At 48.1% G+C, this 22,206-nt stretch overlaps 6 protein-coding genes across 6 annotated transcripts; 2 read left to right on the top strand and 4 right to left on the bottom strand.

Moving 5' to 3' along the window:
- Positions 1-410: 410 nt before the first annotated feature.
- Positions 411-1,334, top strand: CDV56_108466 (uncharacterized protein; the record flags this gene model as incomplete). The annotated part of the gene is made up of 1 exon (XM_026762085.1): positions 411-1,334. The coding sequence occupies one exon, from the start codon at positions 411-413 to the stop codon at positions 1,332-1,334; it is 924 nt and encodes a 307-aa protein (XP_026615093.1).
- A 171-nt stretch (positions 1,335-1,505) lies between these two features.
- Positions 1,506-3,259, bottom strand: CDV56_108418 (uncharacterized protein; the record flags this gene model as incomplete). Its single annotated transcript, XM_026762037.1, has 6 exons — positions 1,506-1,780; positions 1,857-2,183; positions 2,273-2,392; positions 2,464-2,950; positions 3,007-3,148; positions 3,213-3,259. The coding sequence occupies 6 exons, from the start codon at positions 3,257-3,259 to the stop codon at positions 1,506-1,508; spliced, it is 1,398 nt and encodes a 465-aa protein (XP_026615092.1).
- Positions 3,260-6,410: 3,151 nt separating this feature from the next.
- CDV56_108101 (uncharacterized protein) lies at positions 6,411-14,914 on the bottom strand (the record flags this gene model as incomplete). Its single annotated transcript, XM_026761720.1, has 10 exons — positions 6,411-7,068; positions 7,138-7,460; positions 7,811-8,622; positions 8,671-9,052; positions 9,108-9,261; positions 10,569-10,883; positions 12,538-12,671; positions 12,719-14,311; positions 14,357-14,601; positions 14,662-14,914. The coding sequence occupies 10 exons, from the start codon at positions 14,912-14,914 to the stop codon at positions 6,411-6,413; spliced, it is 4,869 nt and encodes a 1,622-aa protein (XP_026615091.1).
- Positions 14,915-15,685: 771 nt separating this feature from the next.
- CDV56_108051 (NAD(P)-dependent oxidoreductase) lies at positions 15,686-16,474 on the bottom strand (the record flags this gene model as incomplete). Its single annotated transcript, XM_026761670.1, has 2 exons — positions 15,686-16,278; positions 16,333-16,474. The coding sequence occupies 2 exons, from the start codon at positions 16,472-16,474 to the stop codon at positions 15,686-15,688; spliced, it is 735 nt and encodes a 244-aa protein (XP_026615090.1).
- A 657-nt stretch (positions 16,475-17,131) lies between these two features.
- On the top strand, positions 17,132-17,793 carry CDV56_108004 (NuoB/complex I 20 kDa subunit family protein; the record flags this gene model as incomplete). Its single annotated transcript, XM_026761623.1, has 2 exons — positions 17,132-17,259; positions 17,343-17,793. The coding sequence occupies 2 exons, from the start codon at positions 17,132-17,134 to the stop codon at positions 17,791-17,793; spliced, it is 579 nt and encodes a 192-aa protein (XP_026615089.1).
- Positions 17,794-17,853: 60 nt separating this feature from the next.
- On the bottom strand, positions 17,854-21,342 carry CDV56_107883 (uncharacterized protein; the record flags this gene model as incomplete). The annotated part of the gene is made up of 8 exons (XM_026761502.1): positions 17,854-18,316; positions 18,378-18,503; positions 18,577-18,751; positions 18,797-18,998; positions 19,044-19,110; positions 19,167-19,809; positions 20,726-20,938; positions 20,988-21,342. 8 exons carry the CDS (start codon positions 21,340-21,342, stop codon positions 17,854-17,856), a joined length of 2,244 nt encoding a protein of 747 aa, XP_026615088.1.
- Between the last annotated feature and the right edge of the window lie 864 nt (positions 21,343-22,206).

Below are 22,206 nucleotides of genomic sequence, written 5' to 3'. Positions count from 1 at the left end.
ATATATTATTAAGGGGTAGTATAGATAGAAGTTATATATATTCTAGTCAACTAAGTCTAACTAAAATAGGCAAAATAAGCAAGTATAAAATATACAGTCTAATACCAAAGATATAGTGCTTTGACAAATAGTAAAACAAAACAAGACAGAAAGAAAACAGTGATGGAATTTGGTTGTTACCATCCCATTTCAAATTCTTAATATGCTTACTAAGTGACTAATTAGGAAAATAGTGGAGCAAGGTGAACAGAGCATTGACTGGAGTCACGTGAAACAGTGGAGCCAAGTGATGGGAGCTTTTGACCGACCTGACGCGGCCTGTGTTCTGAAATCTGAATTCCTGACCTCCCCCGGTTCCTGCATCTCTGGTACCCCACCTAAGCCACGAAACTCATTGCGAGAGTGTCAACATGACACTCTCCACTCCGGGTGCCAGAAGCCTCCTCAAAAGTCAAATATATCAATTACCAAGCACCACCAGCTGGACCCTGTCAAAAACATTCTCATTCCCCACTCTGCAGCTCATCCAGAACATCCACCGCCCATCACTTCGCAACGCCACACCACAAGCATGCATGAAGAAAAAGCTTCAATTCCCTGCTATATTGCTATCATCATCATCACCAGCCAGGAATCTTGACTCTAAACGTACTCCATCCATCCCCTTCAACCATAATGAAGCCGATGTAATCGAGAAGAACATGCTTGATGATGGCTTCCGGACATGGGGCCTTGTCATCTATAGATGCACCTACAAGAGCGACTCTGACTGGGAGGAGTTTATGCGTCGTTTTCTCTATCATGTTAGAGAAACATTCAACTATTACGACGGCCTTGATATGCTTGATTCATTCATGCCTACTGTTATGGACGACAAGACGCGGTTTGATGGTGTGACTCCATCTATTGTGCGTGATTATTTCAACCAATGGGCGCGTACTGCGTGTGAAACTGAGCAAGGGGTTCCATTTCATCGTGCCCAGTGGGCGAATACAGCACGGTATAGATTCTGTATCATGGTTGATGAGGAGGCGTTGCAGTCTGTTCTGGACATTCCACTTGAGGATGTGGATGATTATAATAACACTGGCTTTGTGATTCTGGTTAATGGCAGGTGGGAGCCAGAGCTCCTAAGTGAAGAGGAATTAGAGGGTTATACCAGTCCGCCGCCAGAGAATAATTTTGAGCCAGTGCAGGGGTGCACGCTGGAAGATGTGGGCTGGATGAAGGTGTGCTATGATCGGGCTCAGATAGTGGCCTCTGCTTTTATGCGCGATGGCCTTGACTGGGAGGCGCAGTATAGGCGTCCTCCTGAGATTACTTTCAACTTCTGATCTGACATTTTTCTATCTTGGGGCTGTTTTTGATACTGGATTGTTTGGTACGACTTTGCTAGTCATTTTAGTAATAAGATAATCAATTTTACTAGCTTAATAATCCTCTTTTTTTCATAGCTACTACATGATCTTTCACACACAAGTGCATTATCTTGAATCAGATGGGAATCATGAAGAAACACCAACACAAACAGCATATCCAATGCTGAGGGTCTCGCAGTCCGACCCAATAGCCGGATTCCACTCATAAAGCTGCGCAAAGGTAATGCCATACTCGTTCTCGATGGCTGCACACGAGTCCCCTCTGACAACAGTGTGGTACTCGTCGCAGTTTGCGGCGATTCCGGTCTGTGTTGGGCCGACGCTCGTCGTTGTTGTCGTTGTCGCCGGTCCCTTGACACAGTATGCATATCCAAGCCAGAGGTTTGTACAGGTGCTGCCAACTATTCATTTTATAGGTTAGCCTTGTATTTAATTCTTGTTATTCAGGGGGGGAATAGGGGAAGGGAGGGAACATACTGCTTGGGTTCCACTCATAGAGCTCTGCAAGGGTGACTCCGAATTCGGCCTCCATGGTCGAGCAGTCGTCTCCAGACTCAACGGTGAAGAACTCCTGGCATCCAGCAATAACCCCGGTTTGAGTTGGGGCTGCTGATGTCGTCGTGGTTGCAGAGGCAGTAGTAGTAGATGTTGCAGAGCCCACTCCAATGCAGACTGCGCGGCTATCGCTATCGTTGAGGTTTGCATAAAAAGCCGTGTCGCAATCGCCAGCGAGCCAGGGGTTCCACGCCACCAGTTCGGCTTCTGTGACGCTGGCGTCTGACTCGATATCTGCGCATTGATAGTCTAGAAATGTATTAGCATTTTCTTAGCTGTATACAGTCTTTTCTTCTTCTTCTTCTTCTTTTTTTTCTTTTTTTCTTTTTGGGACGTACCGCCATTCATGTAGCCATAGACCTGTGTGAAGCAATTGCAGTTCGACACTGTGGTGGACTCGGTGGCGTTAATTGGCAAACAGAATGAACCACTGTCACTGTCACTGCTGTTGCTGATTACTATTTTTTTATTTGTTAGATAAGCCATAGCAATATATAAAAGGGGGGTCATTATGAGAAGTGTCACTCACGGTAACTATTATCTACGACGGCACAGTAGCTGTAACCCGACTGCAAGGTACATGTGGTCATGTTAGAGTCGAGACTAGGGTTCCATGCTAGGAAGTTGTCGGTTGTGACATCGTATGCGTATGCGATAAACCTGCAGGAATTGAGGTTATCCGTGCTATTATCATAGTCTACATATGATTCGCAGTCCGTGAGGGTGTCCGGTGCGGTCGGGAGGTACGTTGGCGTGTAGACAAATCCCGGATCGCTGGTGGTAGTGGGAATCGACGTATCGACAGCGGGGAAGCTGGCCGTTGTCACAGTAAACAAGGGGGTTGTTACAGGATAGCCAGAGTAGGTGCTGATGTCTCCAACGGCGGCAATGCAGTAGGCCTCGCCAAGCTCGAGGTTTGTGCAGTTAGCATCGATCTCAGGGTTCAAGAAGTAGAAGTCTGTTAGAGAAATTGAGTTGGCGACGGATACAAGGCTGCAGGTGTCCCCTTCCACAACCTAGTATATGCTACTATTAGCTAGCTATATTGTATTATTTGAGGGAGTGCACTTACGGTATACCACATGCCACAATCTGTAGTAGATCCATTGAGAGCGTTCGTTGGTGCAGGCACTGCAGTGGTGATATTAGTTGGGTTTGGAGCTGTGGAGTTACCTGACATGCCCGTGGTGTGGTTGAGATAACCTCCAGGTGGGCTATACATTATATCAGCACTGTTATTTCATAGAGAGGAATAGTGAAGGAAGAATAGGTACGTACCCTAAATCCGTCCGACATGTCAGGTCGACCTGGGAGAAGGCCAGCATTGAGGGTGGGTTTGGTGGTGCGTTTGTCTCGCATCTTGGAAACAAGCAGTGGGTATAGACTCGGGGTCCCGCTCCATTAATTACACCAGATACACTTATTGATGTATGTGTAACACGTGCATCTACATATACTCCATGAGATATAAGTGTTAATATACTTGATTCCAGATGTCCACTGACGCATGTGATCTGAGATGCGCATGGCAGGGCCACCTTAGTACCATGCAATGTTTCCGTACGCCACGAGCCCATCTCCCATAAGCGCCTGTCCCAGGCGTGCAACCACAGATACAATATTCAGAACACAAAAAAACGCATAGCCTGGAAAGTATTATAGAATGCGATGGTTCACCTGTATGAAAGCCATTGTATTCAAGCGTCTGGCTGTAAGACCAAATCCCAGAAGCAAATACACCTTCTGGTGGAGTGGATTATCTCATTCATAACCATAGACAGGGTCGAGTGGTTCATAGTCGTGGCCTGGGGCGTAGTTTACGTCCGACTTTGGCAGTCGACCCCACATGACCCCATACTTCCTTGCCCCCACATCTCTGCCGCGTCCCGCAGGTCAGATCCTTCCGGGAACTGCGGTGCCGAAGAACCTACTACCAATCTGGTTATCAATAGGCGCAGAGCTCACCTTTAGGGTTTAGACTCCTAGGCTCGCCGAAGGGTCGTAACGCCCCACCATGTTTCATCACTAGGCCGATCTTTTTCCCTCCTGTTGATTTTAAAAAGCTTGACTTCCCCCTCCTAACCCACTTCAGGGAGGGATGTTAGGTGGTTGCAGAATATGTGATTCTGCCCGCCTATACTCTGTACTCTGGGCTTATAGGCATTCTAACCAACCCAGACTATAAAATCAGATCTGACAGGACTTTAGGAAATTTCTGGGTAGATGGAAAGCATCGGTTCCCCCCTTTAATGCATTGGTCCTGTTTTGTTCCAAGTATTTTGCCTTGGGGAAGTGGGCTAGATCAATGGGAGTAAGCACTAAGCAGTAATATGACATAACACGAGAACCCGTTTCGCTTGGCAATCTCACTTCTCTGTGTCCCAAAGCAAATCGACTATATGATATCAAAGGCTTCCTTGCTGGATCAGACGGATATGATATTCCGGATCCTAAAAGGAATAAGGCCTCTGAGTCTGGTTGTTGAAAGATCGGGCCAGCGAGGATCCTGTCTGCCGCCGACATGACTCGGGATATAGTCTATAAATATTCGTGCACAACAGCATAATATCTAATCCCTGAGGATCCAGATCCTACAGGAGCTAGTTGCAGAAGCCTACGCCATTTTAGAGGTGATGGAATCGCATCGTCTCTCTGAGAAGTCTCCATAGTAGCGGCATCATCACGGCCCCCAAATTCCATTGGCTGCCATGAAGAAAGCATGGGCTGAACTGTTGGACGGCGGACATTGTGCAATTTTGCCATACCTGAGATTCTAACCATCCTGCGTAGGTCTAGAATGGGGCATATCTTGACTTTCTGGTGGATTCGTCGCAGTACGGGCCGTTAACTGCAGCCATCCACACTGTGCCAAACACAAAATTCAAAATTAGTGGCATCAAAGTCAAAAAGGTTAAAACAACTGTCAATAGCAGTAGTCTTTGTGGATGCCGGGGAAGCTTGCTCTGCACAAACAAATGGTGAAGTTATCATTGGCATCAACTCTCGGCCCTAACGCCGACAGGTACAGTCCTCGTCCATGCTCGGGCCGAATATGACATGGTCCCCCCGAGAGTGACGATCTGCGTTGCTCTTCGACATGCACAGAAGCAGCTCCCCAGGGAAAATACCGGGGTTGATGAGATATAAAGGACATCCTCCAGCCGTCGGATACAGGGCCAAGCGACGATACAACTCAGTTGACCGTGTAGAAGAGATATCAGACCAGGATGAGTCCTCCGATTGTCAACTTTCCCAGCCTTCAACCAGCCATTGTTTGGAAGGTCAATTCACCTAGTTGGTATGTTGCAGAATTCCCCGGGTGAAGATTGCCTCTACTGACTGTTGATTGTTCCTGAGTTTAGGACCCCGTGAGAGTGGCTTGACTCTAATACATTTTGTAAGAGACTCTTGGTGGAGTATGTTGTGCTGCAAGAGTGACTGACAGAGGCCAGGAAACTCCCACTGGCATGATTGAAACCGTGGAGGGCTTTGAGCCCCAATTCATGGGCAAGGTTGAATTCGGCGCCGACTGGCTCGAAAGGCAAGAAGATCAGTTTTGGATACACGGGAGTCATCTTCTGCAGAGTGAAAGACGAAAGTATTGTAACGATAAAAGACCCGTCGTGCCTCGTGATCAACTTGACGGCTCACTGCCAGAAGGGCTAGGGGGTTCCCTGGGGGATTATGCTGGAGCCAAACCCCTTTAACCGGATCAACCACAGTCTTCTGGATGGGTTCCCAGAATGATCCTTTTAAAACAAAGAGTAGCTTTGTATATCATTTCTCGTAGTTCTGGTGGTGTACTCGCCGTCTATATGTCAGCGAAAGCGTTCCATACTGAAACAAAGTCCGGGAGATTTACTAACCGATCGGGAGACAGAGAAATGGAAATGCGCCTGCAGGTCTCCATATCTTGTAGGGCTCCGGGTCAAACGGAGGCTGCTGCTTCTTACGATCACCATAGTGCTGCCGATAAATGGCATGCTCCATGAATTTCCGTCAATTGGTATTGACATTTGAGCAGGATGGAAGCCTATAAGAATTTCCTCTGCGGAAAAGTGTGCCTTCATGATGCTGAGGTTCTGAGTACCAGTCAAAAGTCTGGATCTCGGCTTTCCCGGCTAGGCAGATATAGCTGCCTAGTGGCTTGCCCATGTTCGGATCCTCTGAATGAATTAATATTATGCCTGTCCTACGCATAAGCTGTAAAGTATAGAGGGAAAGGACCTAGCACTAGTCCCCATTAAATTCACTGTCAAAGGTCAAATCTAACCACTAACACAACTAAGAACTGAGCTGTAATGGCATAAACAGCGAGCTTTTCGAACTCTTCTCCTAACTCAGCACTGTTTCTTCACATATATCGTCATGCACGTAAAGTTATCATCATGATCATCGGGGAACGGGAACGTATCATAGCATGTTCGTATCATCTCTCTGACGCGTGGAGAGTCTGGATCGGTGCTGTTGCCAACATTAACTAACCAAGGTCACCACAGACGCGAAGAACACGTACCAGGGGCATTTTGGATCTTCGCTTTGGACAGTACACCAGATGAGAACGAGTGGTCGGACAATGTCCGCAACAATCTGCTTGACACAAATGTTGGGGGCGCAGGAGAACACGAGAGAGGCATCGTCCATCTCTAGGAAGCCTTCCGGATCCTCCAGGACCTTCATATCCGATTTCTCAAGGAGCAGCCTATCCGTCTTAGAATATCCCGGGTCCTGAACGTAGCAGGTGACCTCCCCGTTGCCCAAGTTGCTTTCCTGCAGAAATCTCTTCAACGTCAAGAGGAATGCATGTTGAACTGCCGATCTTCTGGATCCTCGGGAATCTAATGCCGTGGTGAAAGTCCCGCATGCCATACCTATCACCTTGGCGATCTTGGAATTGAGGTTCAACGACGAGAGTGTGGACTTGATCTCCCTCCATGCTTCGCTCCCTTCCCAGTCTCGCAGGGTAGTGTGCAGGAATTCCAGTCCTGAATCAAGCTTTCCCAGGGGCTCAGGCTCTTGGTCGACGCGGGTCATCCAGTGTCTGATTCCGACGCTGCAATACGCCCGTGACAGACTGTATTCCAGCATCTGTTTGAGCCCTTCAAACGAGCGATAATAAATGTGCGGGGTGGTCCTTGAAACATATCGTCGAATTAGCCAAGACTTGTTCCTTTTTTGCGTACAAACAGATGTCCAATCTCACAGCACCCATTCCACAGACTTATCCTCTCCATTGTCACCGTTGCGCTCGTGCATCGTCTTGGTGTCGCCGGTCCTGACTGGGTATTCGTAGACCGACCCATCGAACGCTTTCACGTAAATGGAGTCGCCCTTGGTGAGGGGCTTCTGCAGCTGGTCGTACACGTCCTGGAGGGTATCGCGGGGAAAGAGCAGTTGTCCGGCTTGATACCACTCGTCGATGTTGGCTGCGGCTTCGGATTCAGAAGTGGGTTTCCACTCGTCGGCGTCTTTTCCATCGCGACGGGGGCGATCGATCCAGGAGTGCATGTTGAATGTTGCAACGGGCTGAGTGGAAGGGTTGGACACGTTGGAAGGAGTTGCTAAAGTTGCGTATTACCCCGCCTGCTGGCTTTTGTGCGGGGGGTATGAAATATATATGAGGGAACCTAGCTGAGTAGGCTGGCATGGAATACAGTATTTCTAAACAACCTAAGCAACAGTCACTTGGGATGAGGGTATAGGAAGGATCCCTTTAAGAGAAGCTCTAGAACACAAACTTTCCAGGTTCTTCAGTTGAACGGCCATGCTCGATCTAGTTCACGCTCTTCTTTATTATTTCGCGCGTACTTCCGTATGAATTTCTCCTTCACCCTAGGTATGATCTCTCTAGCCTTGGCAAATTGCTCATGGCTTACCACTCCCTGTGCCCGAAAATATTGCTCGCCGATCATTTGCTGCGCCTCTTGCATCAGCATGATGGAGGTTGTTGCACCTGTACTGTCCTTTTCAATTTCTTCAAGCATGTCCTTCGAGAAGGACAATGGAGGTCCTTCGTTGCACTGGGAGATTTTCGGAATGCCAACCCAGTTTTCCTGCTGTTGATTCGCCAATAGCTCTAAATATGTTGCTTCCCCATCAACAAGAAGGTTCCGAGCAAATAGAAGTAAATGAAAGCACAGCGTCTGGCGATATTCCAGAGCCTTGAACAGACGCATGCTTTTCTTGCGCACAAAGTACCTGTACAGAGCGACTAGCGACATCTTGGTGAACAGAGAGTTAGCCTTGCGGCTTGCCACTGGCTCAGGTTCATCCTGGAAAAGTGGGCGAATGTCCTCAAGTCTCGGCCGTTCCAATAATCCACCCAAGGATGGACCATCGTAATCAAGAAAATAGGGTTCGAGCGTATGGTCATACAAAGGCGCCAACTCAGTCGATTGCCAGTCAATAAAACCGTAGATCTCCGAGGGATTATCTGGATTGACGAATATATTTTCTGTATGTAAATCGTTGTGCCAGATGTGGGACATTCGGATGGATTCATCGTCCGGCATTAAGAACTTCACCAGTTTCAGGTAGCTCTCGGCCGCGAGGAGTTTCTTTTCCCTTGACGGTTGGTACGTCCCAGAATAATAGATTGCAATGGGAGATCTTGGAAGTTGTGGTATGTTTCTGATGCAATATGATTCTCGGAGACCGGTAGCCCGTTCATAGTCTTCCGCGGTATGCCCTGTAGGAAGTGAGATTTAGAAATCACTGGGGATGCCATGATACCTACATGGACCTCGATCAAAATGCAACTCGGCCCTTCCGTCATCGGTGTTTTGTCTACTCATTGACGGACCGACTGCAAACCGGTCATCCACAACATCCTGGCCGTTTGTGTCGGTATATTGAACACTCGGGGCGGAATGCGCAAGATCTTGTTTGTAGTATAGGCTCCCATATTGAGAAAAACGAGTCTGCGCCCAGCTGTCTTGGTATAGGGCAACTTTCTTCAGTACCTCTAACTTCACTTCCACATTGAGCCGATCCCATATCTGACTCAGTTGCACGCCGCGCACATTCTCCATCAGGATATACTCCGCCCCGACAGCATTATCGGTCGTAGAACTCCAGGAGAAGACCTTTGGCGCAGGTGTCCCAAGTACGTTTCTCATCTAGATAGGCTCAGTATTTCCTGAAGGATCAATACCAGGTGCGAAGAAGTCATACAAAATCCATCGTAGCGACCTCGGAGGCAGTTGTGAAATGCGGCAAACCGGCATTCGGATTAGGGACTTTACCCACTGCCTGGAAGCCATCATCCATTGTAAAGCGTACAGCTTTACTGTGCATCCCATCGGCCAATTTTTCGATGTTCACACATCTTCGAGATCGGTTACTGACAGCTTCGGCCACACGGACGGCTAGATTGGCGAGTTCATCTATGTTGAACTGAATATATCTCTGCGAAAGCTGACAAGGCTCGTCACAGAGAAACCGACCGCGAGTGAAACGGAAAAAACGTTCATTGTCTTCTTCATGCCTCAGCAAAATCTCCCCAGCTCTTTTTTGGGTGTTATATGTGGTTGACATCAGTCGAGCAGATCTAAAACGCAAACTGGATGGATGAACCATCAGCAAAGTCATATAACTACATCATCTGAGATGCATACCGAAACATTGGGATTCAGTTTGATGGTAGAAAGTTATGAGACTCGACAGAAATGAGACTGATTTGTTAATGCTCAGCTGAAGCAAAGGTCGTTGCACAAGTAGGGGAAGTTAGTTAAAGGCAGAAAAATAAACCCCCAAGCTACCTTAATGTGACGCCTTTTGCACTCTGCACATCCTCTCCTAGACTTGTTGTGCACTTTTCTTAGCAGCCCCATATGCTTTCAATCTGGCAATGGAAGAAGTCGTCGGGATTAAAGAGGTGTAAAGGATGTAGTTTGTTTGTTTAAGAATGAGCGAGGATGTTCGTGTAGGTGGGAAAAAAGGTTCTACAAAAAGTTCGGCCATGATGGATTTAGGCTAGGCCAATATGTCATTGATTTCGCGATCATATAACTTATGTGATTGGCAGAAGCCTTCAGCTAGGTGCTGACTGATTGTCATTTGTCCATCAGTCAGACAAGCCGCTGGCCGTTCACTCTTAACGGCATTCCAACAGGCGAGCAGTCATTCATGTCTCATTACCAAAACCAGGAAATTGTCATAGTGATGAACACGGAGCAAAAACCTTCCTCCTGGACTTATTTTACTAGCGTTGATATCGCCTAGTCAGTCACATTGCTCCCCTTCAATAACGAAAAGCTTGTTCATTTGGCGATTAGATATAAGGTCTGAAGTATGCTGTATCTGCCGTCTCTCCTTCACCAGAGTTACAAAGTTTGAAGGCTGACGCAAGAGTCATTGGGCAACTTTTGTCCCACCAAAATATTTCCTGGGTGATAGACGTGGAAGATTGCCTGCACAATGAACATGGGGATTGCATCAAACATATACATGAAGACCTCGTGCAAATAAACATAACTGTCTGCACCACCGATATATTCAATGATTCGAAAGATGCAGCGCACAATGATTAGCATCGACACGAGAAACAGGATGTGGAGTAGACGACGCCATGATCCCTCGATCAGACCTAATCCTGAACGATGCACTCGGACCGAAAAATTGACAGAAACATACAAGAAAAATCCGAAGAAGACGAGTTGAACGAATAGGCCGACAAGCAGGATCTTCTGACCGAGAGTGCGCATGCTGTCGATGGTCTGCATGCCGCCACCGCTCAGTTGCAGCAGGAAGGCCGTTGTGTCGCCCATCACAAAGATTTTCGTTATCTTGCGCGGCGCGACGATGGAGAATTGTGGTTTTCCGACGAACATGACGATCCGGCTGTAAATCATGTAAATTGTAGCAGCATAAAGGGATGGCGGCAGAATGATGAACATCGACTGGCATATGTAGGCTGCAAGGTTATTCTGATCGCGTGATGAGATCAACCTGAAAATGTAGCCGAGCGTCATCACTGAAGTGGGATTCAGTATGTGTCTCGAACTCTTCAACTAAACAAAATGGAACACCCACTGAAAGCGCCGACAAGGAAGGCAATGAAGAACCATGACCTCAACTTGATGAGTTGCCAAAGGTGATAGAAGGCACTTCCTCCAAATAACAGCATCGCAATAGTTGCTCCCGCCTTGCTCGGTCCATACGGATAGTATCCATTACGGCCCATTGTCGTACTTCGAAGGCTTGATGGCGCATCAACAACTAAGATAGTGTGAAGGATGCAAGAATGACCGTAAACTAGGGTCGAGCTCAAGTTCCGACGTGATGGTCCAAGATACTGCTTGCGAGAGGCTGAGGCAAAGAAAAGTAACACTAGAGTGAAGGGTAAATGCAGATTATGAGTGAGGAACACTAGAAAGGTCCTCCTTTATATTGCAGCAGCTATAGTTATACTCCCTCTTCGACCCGGTAAGAAAAGAGAGCTTCCCTTTACGGCAATCTTCGTTGCTGTCTGATCCACAGCACTGCCACTTTTCATCCTTTCTTCTCCATTGCCTAAATAAAACTCTGCTTCACGGGGCAAAATAGGAACATAAGGCCGCCGTGTAATCCTAGAGCTATCTTTATCGGCTTCTAGGATCCTTGTGTTGGAAGCAAGTAATGGTCCGAGAACATCAAAAGGCGCTTAGTCTTGAATTTAGATCGTTTAGAAGTGTGATAGGAGTGGGACCAAAATCCTGTGCAATCTTATAGAAGGATTTTACGCGGACAGAAAGGCATATGATTGGGTGGACTACACAATATCCGCGTATATTCCCAACTGCCTTGCTTAAGCCGGATATCAATCCATAGTGGGCCAATATTATGATCTCTGTGTAATGGCCTGGCTGAGCCTAGTAGATAGGTGCTTTGAATACTTCTAGTATTGACTCAGATACGGCCAATCTTTGTTGCCTGCTTGTACGTCGATGTGCTCTATATATAGGAACCCTTCGGTGGTCAATGTTGATGGATTGCTTATGTAGGGCTAGAGCAAGAGTTAGACCTAAAAGACTAGTGTTAATGATAGCAACCTGTCAAAGTATAGGAGTTACTGAAATACTATTACCCCGAAAGAGTGACTGTCATGATGTTATTTTAGTACAGTGGTATAAGTTCTCGGATACAGCCCTCTTGATAGTGGACATCGTGATGGTAATGATACACTGATATACTAAGAGTCTTAGTTATAGACAAGATATTTCTATAATGAGGAATAATCTTTTATGCTATTACCAGAAGATCTATTTAGTGGGATGCCTTATACTTATATATAACTTCCCATTGCTTAAACAGGTTCTTGAGGTAGTTCATGCAATATTAATACTAGGAGGATCTGGGGTGATCTCCACGCTTATGTCTAGCTACTAGAGGTCTATAAGCTAACACCTAGAAAGTATTTAATGTTAACTTGGTATGTGTAATGTTGTTCTACACACTTTTCTTAAGGCGAATTCCTGCAGCCTAAGCAGTTTAGTTTACCTGATGACTCTAACAGCCCCTATATCTTGCATAAACTAAAGCAATGATCTGTAACACAGTGCATGGTATGGTCGTCTATACTCCAGATATCAAAATACACATTCAGAAAGTCCCATAGACCCACCCCAAAGGGCCGTCGTCAAACAGATCAGCAGGCAAATTGCCAAACTCCGCAGCCAGTGCGGCTGTATCCGTGAGAAAATCCGGCAATAGCGGCTGAGTGGACGAGGACGGGAAAATAGGTTGCGATGTTTGGAGCTAGGATGAGTCAAACTTCGTTGCAAATGTCTTCCAGTGTAACATACTATCTGCGCATATTCGGCAAGATCAGGTGCAAGAGAGTGCTGTGCATGCGCTGCGAGGAGATGCTCCTGGCATGCCGACAGAGCCTTCAGCATTCCCTGCTCAATCAACTGTTTCTTAGACTCCATGGAGCCCCGCGCGCGTACCGACTGTAGCACGACTGCGAGCAGTAACACGTCTTTCATGTTGCTGCCAGGTTGACCAATGACGCGGGTCAAACCGTTGAGAGCGTTTTCCACAACTCGAGTCAGGCTCGCTTTGGTGTGAGATGCTGTCGTGGTGGGCAACTTTATGTAATGACACACGCTGAGTGCTGCCCATAGGATATCGTTCTTACAGAAGAGTTGGAAAACATCCCAGTACGCCGTGGGATTGAAATCGTCCTGGCCGGCGACCGTGGGGTCAAAATAGTGTTGGTATGCCAGGACAGCCAGTGACGACTCCAGACAGGCGGTTTGGATGTCAAGAAAGGGCTCTCCGTCGCAATATTTCTTAGCCTTGTGGATCGGTCGACACAGGCAGTGAAGGGCTCGACGTATATATAGGTCTAAAAGGATGCAATTTAGTAACAAGCCCGGTTTGTCATTACTGGTCGGCCCGGACTCCAGCTTCAGGCATGGTGGGATTTGTTGCAAAGACCTCTCTATGTCCCGATGAAGGTTGACGAATACCTGACATGGATCCAAATCGATACTGGCCTTCGGCACGAGCGACATCATCTGGATGCGTTGGCGCAATGAGCTGGCTAACGTGACCTGCATCAGGGTATCAGTCCATTCATGTAAGGGCTTTGCTGGAGGAAAGTCCGCTGTGAATTCATCATAATCAGCATCGTTCACATTGGTCGGCATGAGCGGACCGAAATCAAAATCAGGAATGGCGACAGGCATCCCGGACTCGATTGAAGCCTGGACGTCCATCTCCACGATAGTGATCCACAGTCGACGCCGGTTTTCCACCTGAAATGCTGAAAGGCCCTCTTTTCCTGATAGATTTAGATGCAGTCCCATCGCCATGGCAGACCGCACAAGCGTTCCCGTAGCTCGCCAGAGCTCTTCTGAGGATTCGTGCCGTAGTCTCCGAGCCAGGAGAACAAGGGTTTCCGTTTGAAGCGTGGCAAAGTCCGTCCGCTGTTTGCGACTGAGCTTCTGCAGCCAGGTGCGAACAATATCGACAGCAGACATCTGCAGGTAATCCCACGTTGATTCATGATTCTGTCTAAACTGTCGATCTTCCAACGGGTGTGCGATGCTCAGGACGGCAGTGAGCTGTGCCATAAACGCTGAGAACCGATCGCCATTTCGGTCTGGGTCCTCCCAGAACTCCGTATGTTGATGAAGAAACGTCGGCACATGGAGGATGCGTAGTGTCTTCTCAAAGTTGGTAGTGTACAGCTCAACTAACCGGTCACGCACGCCTCTAGGTGGGAGACTAGCCCACAACTGCTGCATTTCTGGGACACCATCTTCCATTCCGGATCCTGGTGAGTTTACTGACAGCTTCAACTGACTCTGCAGAAGCTGGACCTCCTTTGCCAGTCTGCAAATGTGTGGATCATTGGCGCACTGTCTGAGAAAGTCTTTCGCTTCGGGGAACTACAATGTGTGAATACAGTACAGATGGATTCGAGACTGTCATACCTGATTCAAAAAAGAAGTGCGATTGCTCTGGCCATGGTATCGGGTTCGCGTTCCCTTTACGACCAGAGTACCAAGGTACGACGGTGTACTTGCTGATGGTGCGATGCGAGCTACACCGGTTGCGCTGTCTTCTGGTATCAATCCATCTTTAACTGCACTCCAACTGGGCCGGGAATCAGGCCTGATAGAGATCAACTCTTCCACTCTGGCCAGCCGTTGCTGCAGGTCCTCGATGATACCCACGCCTGTGCTAGTCATCTAATGATTCTCGGAAGAATCCGCTTGATCCAAAGCGGCATCTGGACCCAGATGGATTCGCTTGGGCGCGGGCATGCTATTGGCATTCGAACTGCTGCCTGGTCTCTGGTAAAAAGCACAGCTGGAAGAACATCGCGCCTTGGAGCAGTTTTCGCACGGAATGACACGATCACATTTGAGTTTCTTCTGGCGACAGCGGATGCATGAGATGACGGGTCGGGGTCGCTTGCGGGGTTGGGTCCCGTCCCGGTCCAACCCAGGGGTCGGTATCGTCTGCATCTGCCCTGTATTTGGAGGCATGTCTGGGTATTTCCAGAATTCGGTTGGAGAAAAATCGAGGACACCATCACCGTGTCACTGTCACACTCATGAATCCTTGTCAAGACGCTCATGAGCCCAACTGACAGCCCTACGGCGGCCCTGCCACGCCCAGTGCGCAGTGGGGGCCGTGTTTGGTTTTAGCATCCATGAACCAAAGGGTCCATGTTCTGGTGATTGTTAAGTAGATAGGAGAGAATACTAAAATTTGTTCTAAGGATGTTGTTGTTAGCTAGCGGTTGCTTGGTATCATGCAATTTTCATTGTAGGGCTAGGATTCCCGACATATATAACGGTCTCTCTTGGATACACCGTTGCGCGAACTCGTGACTTTGTAGGTCCTAGACAATATGTCACTATCCAGATTGAGACACAAGAATTTCTACTATGTATAGACGCTGTAGTGTCTAAGACAGACATCCTTATTTAGAGTAAAGCTTCATGGGCTGATCTCAATGATGCAGAACCAATGATTTATGTGCCAGAGGTAAGAACATATTGGAAACTGCTTTACTGTTATAAATTTAGAAGTCACTAGTATCTTGCATACAAATGAAGGTCTGATTCTTCTCAGAGGATGGATCAACCTGCAGCTATCCAAATAGTACGATAGCAGGGGTCAGACCATCCGGTAAGAGAGAATTCGTAAGAGAGGGAGAGAATTTATATAAGGTCCAACGAGTCAAACCAAATGGGTCAGCGGTAAATCATATCAACGGAACATAGTCTACCTAATAACCGTCCTCACTGGCCTTAATTCGTGATGACTGGGGCCGAGTTGTCCCATTCATTGCTCTCTGCTGCATCAACCAGCCAGTGCGCCACACTGACACGGCTCGTGCTAGCCATCAGGGGCACACCCTTTCCGCTGTCCGGCCACACTCTGATCGTCTTCTCATCTGTCTCCACGAGCCGCGAAGGACGCACAAATACGTAGTCCACCCCGCTGGCCCGTACGATTCGCTCGGCCTCATTATGGTCATCGTACTGGTAGGACATGTTGGACCTTTTCATGAGCAGCTGCAGTATACAGTTCATGTTGAGCCACGAATCCCCAACACCGAAAGCTTGTAGGATGACTGTTTTGCGAACCCCGAACTCCTTCATTGCGGCCACGATGTTGGCGTTACAGTCGGCCATCAGGCGAGGTGGTGAGATGGGAGCGGCAAGTGGGCTGTCGCTTGCTCGAGGGGCGTTCAATGTGACGACCACCACGTCCGGTATATCAGCATTGAATGCGGCCTGGACGTCCTCGAGCTTGGCTGGCGTGCCCTGGATGACTCTCAAGCCGGATCGGGCATCACCGAGGGCACTCGGTTTGCGTGCCAGCGTGGTCACTGAGTGACCTAAGGGCAGTTAGCAAGGATAAGGTCACCCCGAAAGTGAAATCGAATGCCTACCTCGATTGAGAAGCTCATCAATGACAAGCTTGCCGCATCTTCCAGTACCACCAATGACAAGAACGCGCATGTTGCCTTGAGAATCTGTTGTGATATTTGTTCCGTTAAAGGCGATCAGGATCGGATCCCAAATGTCCACCATGTATGCAGCCCGTTATATACAGAAGCTATATGTACAGTCGCCGGAGATATCATCGGATCCGACCGGAGATGACCCTTATTCTGGCCATTCCCACGAAATCAGGCGAATACTATGGCGTGTTCTTTATATCATTCTCTTCCTAAAGTTGGCCTCTTCTACTTATTAGTAGGCCATTGCTGACTTATTAATTTGAGTTACTGGGATGTGATTTCTGAAAGAACAAGGACCATCTTTAGCCCTCTCTATATAATAGGTAGGGTTTAGGAGGCTGCTGCTCACTTGAAGCATTGCCACCGCCGAAGTCACTTCGAATTCTAATCAAAGAGCATCATTTGACTTCTTCTATATGACTATTGACCCCTATTTTTGAGGATCGATATTTATGTCTCGGGGAAATTGAAACCCCTGATTTGCAATGGAAGTTCATTCGGCGATATGCCTCTATCAAGAACTCATATCGCCGACTTGATGTTCTAGCTGAACAACAGCCATATCGGCGATATTGTCTGGTATTTTATATTGCGCTTGCTCGTCTCCGTAACTGTCCTTTGTTTATTGAACTTTGGTCATTCCCTGATATCCGTTGATGGAGATGATGCGAGCTCGATTATATACATCTATCCGACCACTGTGCTCTAGACTTGATTTTTCTAGGCGATGTGGAAATACTCCAGCGATCGATACATGCCCAAGACCAAAGGTGCTATCATTCCAGTTGCGAGCATCCTCAAGCTGGCAAAAGCACACAGCAACCAACCTCTCGGTTCCAACTTCGTTCAACTACAGTAAAGAAGAAAATGCCGGCAAGCTACACCATATACTGTGAGTGTATATCCTCCCATGCGACTGCAACATACTAACATCGCAGAACAACAACTGACTCCCTGATCAACTGGGCCCGCCAAGGCTCCCTCTGGCCGCTCGCCTTCGGGCTGGCCTGCTGCGGCGTCGAGATGATGGCCGCCTCAATGCCACGATATGACCAGGACCGACAGGGGATCATCTTCCGCGCCTCGCCGCGCCAAGCCGACGTCATGATCGTCGCTGGAACAGTGACCAACAAGATGGCACCAGCGTTGCGACAGTTGTACGATCAGATGCCCGATCCGAAGTGGGTGATTAGTATGGGAAGTTGTGCGAATGGGGGCGGGTATTATCATCATTCGTACAGTGTCGTCCGGGGTGTGGATCGGCTGGTCCCGGTGGATATCTATGTGCCTGGTTGTCCGCCGACGCCCGAGGCGCTTTTGTATGCTATTTTCCAGTTGCAGAGGAAGATCAGGGGTACAAGGGTCACGAGGATGTGGTATCGGAGATAAGGGTGTGTAATGAGGTGGCCAGTCTTCATAACAGGCATTCGATGAGGTACTTCATATTGGTTAAGCATTGCCCGCCTCGTCAAACGGGTTGCTGGATTGTCCAGAAATACTGTCAGTCAAGAGGCTCGAGAATGGAAAACACTCCATCATTACACCATAATCAGCCTCCTCTGTCAGGATTTGTGCCATGAACGACCCGCTAGGAATTTCGGAAACCTGGCTGCATTGCGGCTGCCTCCACAAAGCATGAGAAAGAGGTTCAGTCATGCTTGACGCCCCCAAGGAGCGATCGTGGGATGACTGAGGGCTGTGTCTCCCGTCATCGGGAATTTCACAGCTCATTTTGCGCAGTATTCGCGAGAACATAGAATAGTACCACGGGAGCGGAGGCCAACGATCTTCCAATGTCTTCAGGCAGAGCATGCAGAAGCGCGCTCTATGCTTTGAGATTTCAGCTCCATCGGGTGAATTTCCACTAATGTTCGCAATTTGGACGCTTAGAGAGGCGAATACAGCCGGTAGCCTATTGTCTGTCAGCCTCTTGCTGATAGGGTCTTGTAATCTTGTAGAGATGGACGGCGTACGTTCGTAGGGACGACACAGTAAGAACCTCAGAGGACATCATGTCCTCGAGAATCCGCACAATATTGACAGCAGCATCAGAAGGCAGGGACCCGATCCTCAGCCGATCTGGGTAATGGAAGCCGTTCCTATGTAGAAGGATTTGGCATGTGCTGTCACTCTTTGTTAGTGATCAGTCATCTAATTGCGGATTGACTGTACTTGTAAGACAGGTGGATCAGAGACGACCAATAGCCATTCTGCAAAGACATCGTGGAGTTGTTCCGCTGTAGGGCTCCGGGAAGGGCCGTTTGCCATGAAGAGAGTTTGTCAAGGCTGGTTTGTATTGTGGACTCATCCGAGCTGGCACCGAAGAGGGCCATGAGACACTGACTAGCTTGAAGAAGTTAGCATTGTTTGCGGATGACATTGGGATATATACTTCGCTTGGCCAAGTCCACAAGATACACAAGGTACAGACGACTTTCTTGAGTCCGAGTCCCGAACAGATGCGGATCATGCAAGTCGTCCTGGTTGTCCTCGTCGTCCTCAATATCTGCCTCAGACAACAAGGGCACGCTACAATATGCATCGTTGACGTGCGGAGTATTGCCCAATGTAAGGGCCATAAGGATATCTTGAGTCTACCATCCGGTCAGCTTAGTTTTGTCCGTCATGTCCACACATACATAGACGGTCCACCAAATACGTCTCCACAACTTCTGTTGCTTTTCCGGTAAGCCTGTATATGCCCGACTAGATTGGGCAATCAGTCTCCGCAAAGCCAGACCGAAATCGTGATGTCAACTCACCTCTGGTGCAAACCAAGAGCTTGTGCAAGGCCAACAGCAAGCCCCGTCCAGTGCCATGGATCCTTCTGTTCTAAAGGGCTACCCCACCAGTGGGAAAGAAGGTACAAGGCCTGAACTGTAGCAATAGCATCCGATTCATAGTTCGCATAGTACAAGCCTTTCGCTCTTTGATAGAATGTAAAGGTAGCCATATACCGAGTGGAAAACCCCGCCTTTTCGATCCATGAAAACTCACAGTGAGCCGCGGCCACGAAATACAGCGCCTGCAACACAAGCGGGGAGATCTGTTTTGACTTGTACTTGGCGTGGAAGTCTGAAAGATCGAAGATGGGACAGAGCGGGTACACGACAGAGAAGAACGTCTGGATGAGGGCGTCGCTTATCTCTTTGTCGAGACGCTGGACTGCGCCCATTTCTTGTAAGCGGAAGCGCTCGCTGTGTTCATGAGCGTCGAGCTGATCCTTCGTCGGCTGACCTAAGCGGCTCAAATACAACTCTTCGATGCTAAAACTCAAGGAGGAGTTGTCAAAAGCTCCCGGGAACGGATTCCCCATCTCGCGTAGGACGTAGTTGAGATTGAAGGAGTCTCCGTAGTACACCATCTCCTTGCCGCGACCTGGATCCTTGGCCATGTTAATAAAGCCTGGGCAGCGCGGTCGATTAGATTCATAGGGTTGTTCTCCAGCTTCCCTGCTCTCTCCAGCTAGTGGAGGTTGAGTCCTTGGACTATTGTGGCTCCCCCCTTGAGATTGCACTTCTGCTCGACGAGCTGATTCACTCCGATGGCTTTTCGTATTGGAACGCTTGTATCTGGATAATCTTAGATCTCGAATCATGAGCAACATAACACAGACGGTGTTAGTACTTTCCACGTCGCGAGATGATCGGCTGGCATTCTTGTCCAGCGACTCGACAGTTGATACACGCTCTGTCCTCGGTCCGATCGCATTTCACTCGACGGAGATTACAAGTCTTACAAGCCACTTTTGTCTTGGATTTTGGCGACATGATGAAATTCTTGGTTGGAGATGTGTCAGTGGTGGTCCCTCAGCGCATAACACGAACAAGGTTCCTGTCAGGATTCCATCCCGTTTAGGTTTAGCGTCCCGACTTAGTCAGCCTATTTATAGTTGGCCGCTTGGCCATCCTAATTGGACACTTGGCGCTTCCCGATTCTCTCAGTTCCTTGTCAGTCACGTGAGTCATTGTCGGAAAATGTCGGATATACTGCGAAAGGTCAGCCGATACTTTCCGCCCCAGAGGCATAATTATATTCTGTAAACAGCGAAGGCTTTATGTGAGGGCGCAGTCTTTTGTTCGTCCTTAAACTAGGGGAACTTATCATCCAGCCTTACGCTTATTATGCTTTTCATTCTGGAATTAGATCGCATTTTCCCGACCAAAGATTAATGAAAACAGTTTGGTTTGCCGGAAGCTCTACACAAGGCCGAAGTATAGCAGGATAGCAGGCATTGGAATCAATTGGTCGAATCATACAGATAAATGTTTCTCCCCAGGTAGCGACACCGTCTAGGTTTATGTGCAGCTGATAAAATCACCATTGTTTCCATGGCGCATCACCCCACAGAATTTTGCCTTTCCCTCCTTTTTGCCATCCTTGAATTCGAAGACAAGACGGTCTGGCAAGGTCCTCACGCTCTGACCGCTGTAGACAGTGCCCGGACTGTCTCTATCCAGGGGGAATTCCATGGTGCTCCTGCCACAGTTGAAGGGCAGGTTTTCGCCGTTGCCGAAAACATGCGGGTAGTTTCCTAAGTAGCAGTGAGCAGCGTGGTCTTCAAGGATTGGTTGCAAACTGACTGTCTCCAATCTGTTGGCCATCGTTCGCGTATTGAGCCGCCTTGATAAAAGCAGCTTTGAGCTGACCAGAGGTGTACGATGTCTCTGCATAGTTATTGGTCGCAGGGCAGTTGTAGCTTTGGTCCGGTTCTTGGGCGATTTTTAATTCCTTCGAACGCTTGTAGAGCTCACCATCGGCCTCACCACCAAAGGAAGGCACAATTGAGACTGGGTCGCTGGTGATACTGCCATGAGAAGGAATGGTTGCATCTTGCGAACGCACGACAGCAGGTTGGGGATAGGCATGGGTGACCTGGGCCACCAGAGCGCCAGTCAAGAGGACATTGAGAGCCAGAGAGCGAAAGAACGACGGCATTTTATAGTTACGGAATAAGGTCTTCGACAATGATTTCTTGTGAGAGATTGGGATTTGCTGAGGAACAATGTAGTAGTAGGTTGATGAAGAGAATCTTTGGCAGATTATACTTCCTTTATATCTTTTGAAGCCATTATCCTGATGCATTTGGTGTGAAGATCCAAGGCGTTCAGCCAAAGGGGCCAAAATATTCAGCAGCCCACAGCTCGAATGTCACGGTTTCAGCCTTGGGGCTGAGCAGGAAAGAAGCATAATCTCAAGCAATAGCCTTATCCAGATGTATACAATATTGGGTAGCAAGAGCCTAAGAATGCCTTTCGAAAACGAAGGTTCTTAAAGGGGTTTCGGCGAATGGCGAGGAAATATAGCCAGAAGTCTTATATGCTGTTTACATATACGAACATATAGAATGAGGTATTAAGCTTGCTTTATGCCTGGATATATGCTTTGGAATAGAGAGTACCTTCTGAGCTCAACTATTACCCCAGATGCACTTTGCAGGTCACTCTACTGGGCCTCCTATCAGTTCGAGCCCCATAAAAGCCCTGCTGTCAGATAAAACACATATTTTCCTGACATACGAATGGTACTGCACTGCTTCGTTTGTTAGAATTGACGATCATCCTCCAAGTGACCCACACACAGCACCGCCATGAGATCTGCAGAATGTGGGGGCGATTTCTGGTTTCATCCTTATGATCCTTTCAAATTGGTCATATTGGTTGGCTGAAAAGCTAAGCCTTGAAGGAACATTTGGCAAATTCAGCCTCGTCTGAGATTCACGAGGATCCGATCACCGCCCCCAGCTAGCCCCTCATCTGATGACGCACTGAGTCCATGTCTTTTCTTATTTCGAACCTGAAT

The sequence above is a fragment of the Aspergillus thermomutatus genome (assembly GCF_002237265.1).
Source record: "Aspergillus thermomutatus strain HMR AF 39 chromosome Unknown NODE_76, whole genome shotgun sequence".
Classification (NCBI taxonomy): domain Eukaryota; kingdom Fungi; phylum Ascomycota; class Eurotiomycetes; order Eurotiales; family Aspergillaceae; genus Aspergillus; species Aspergillus thermomutatus.
Note: the sequence above shows the minus strand (reverse complement) of the source record. Positions and strands in the feature narration are given on the sequence as shown.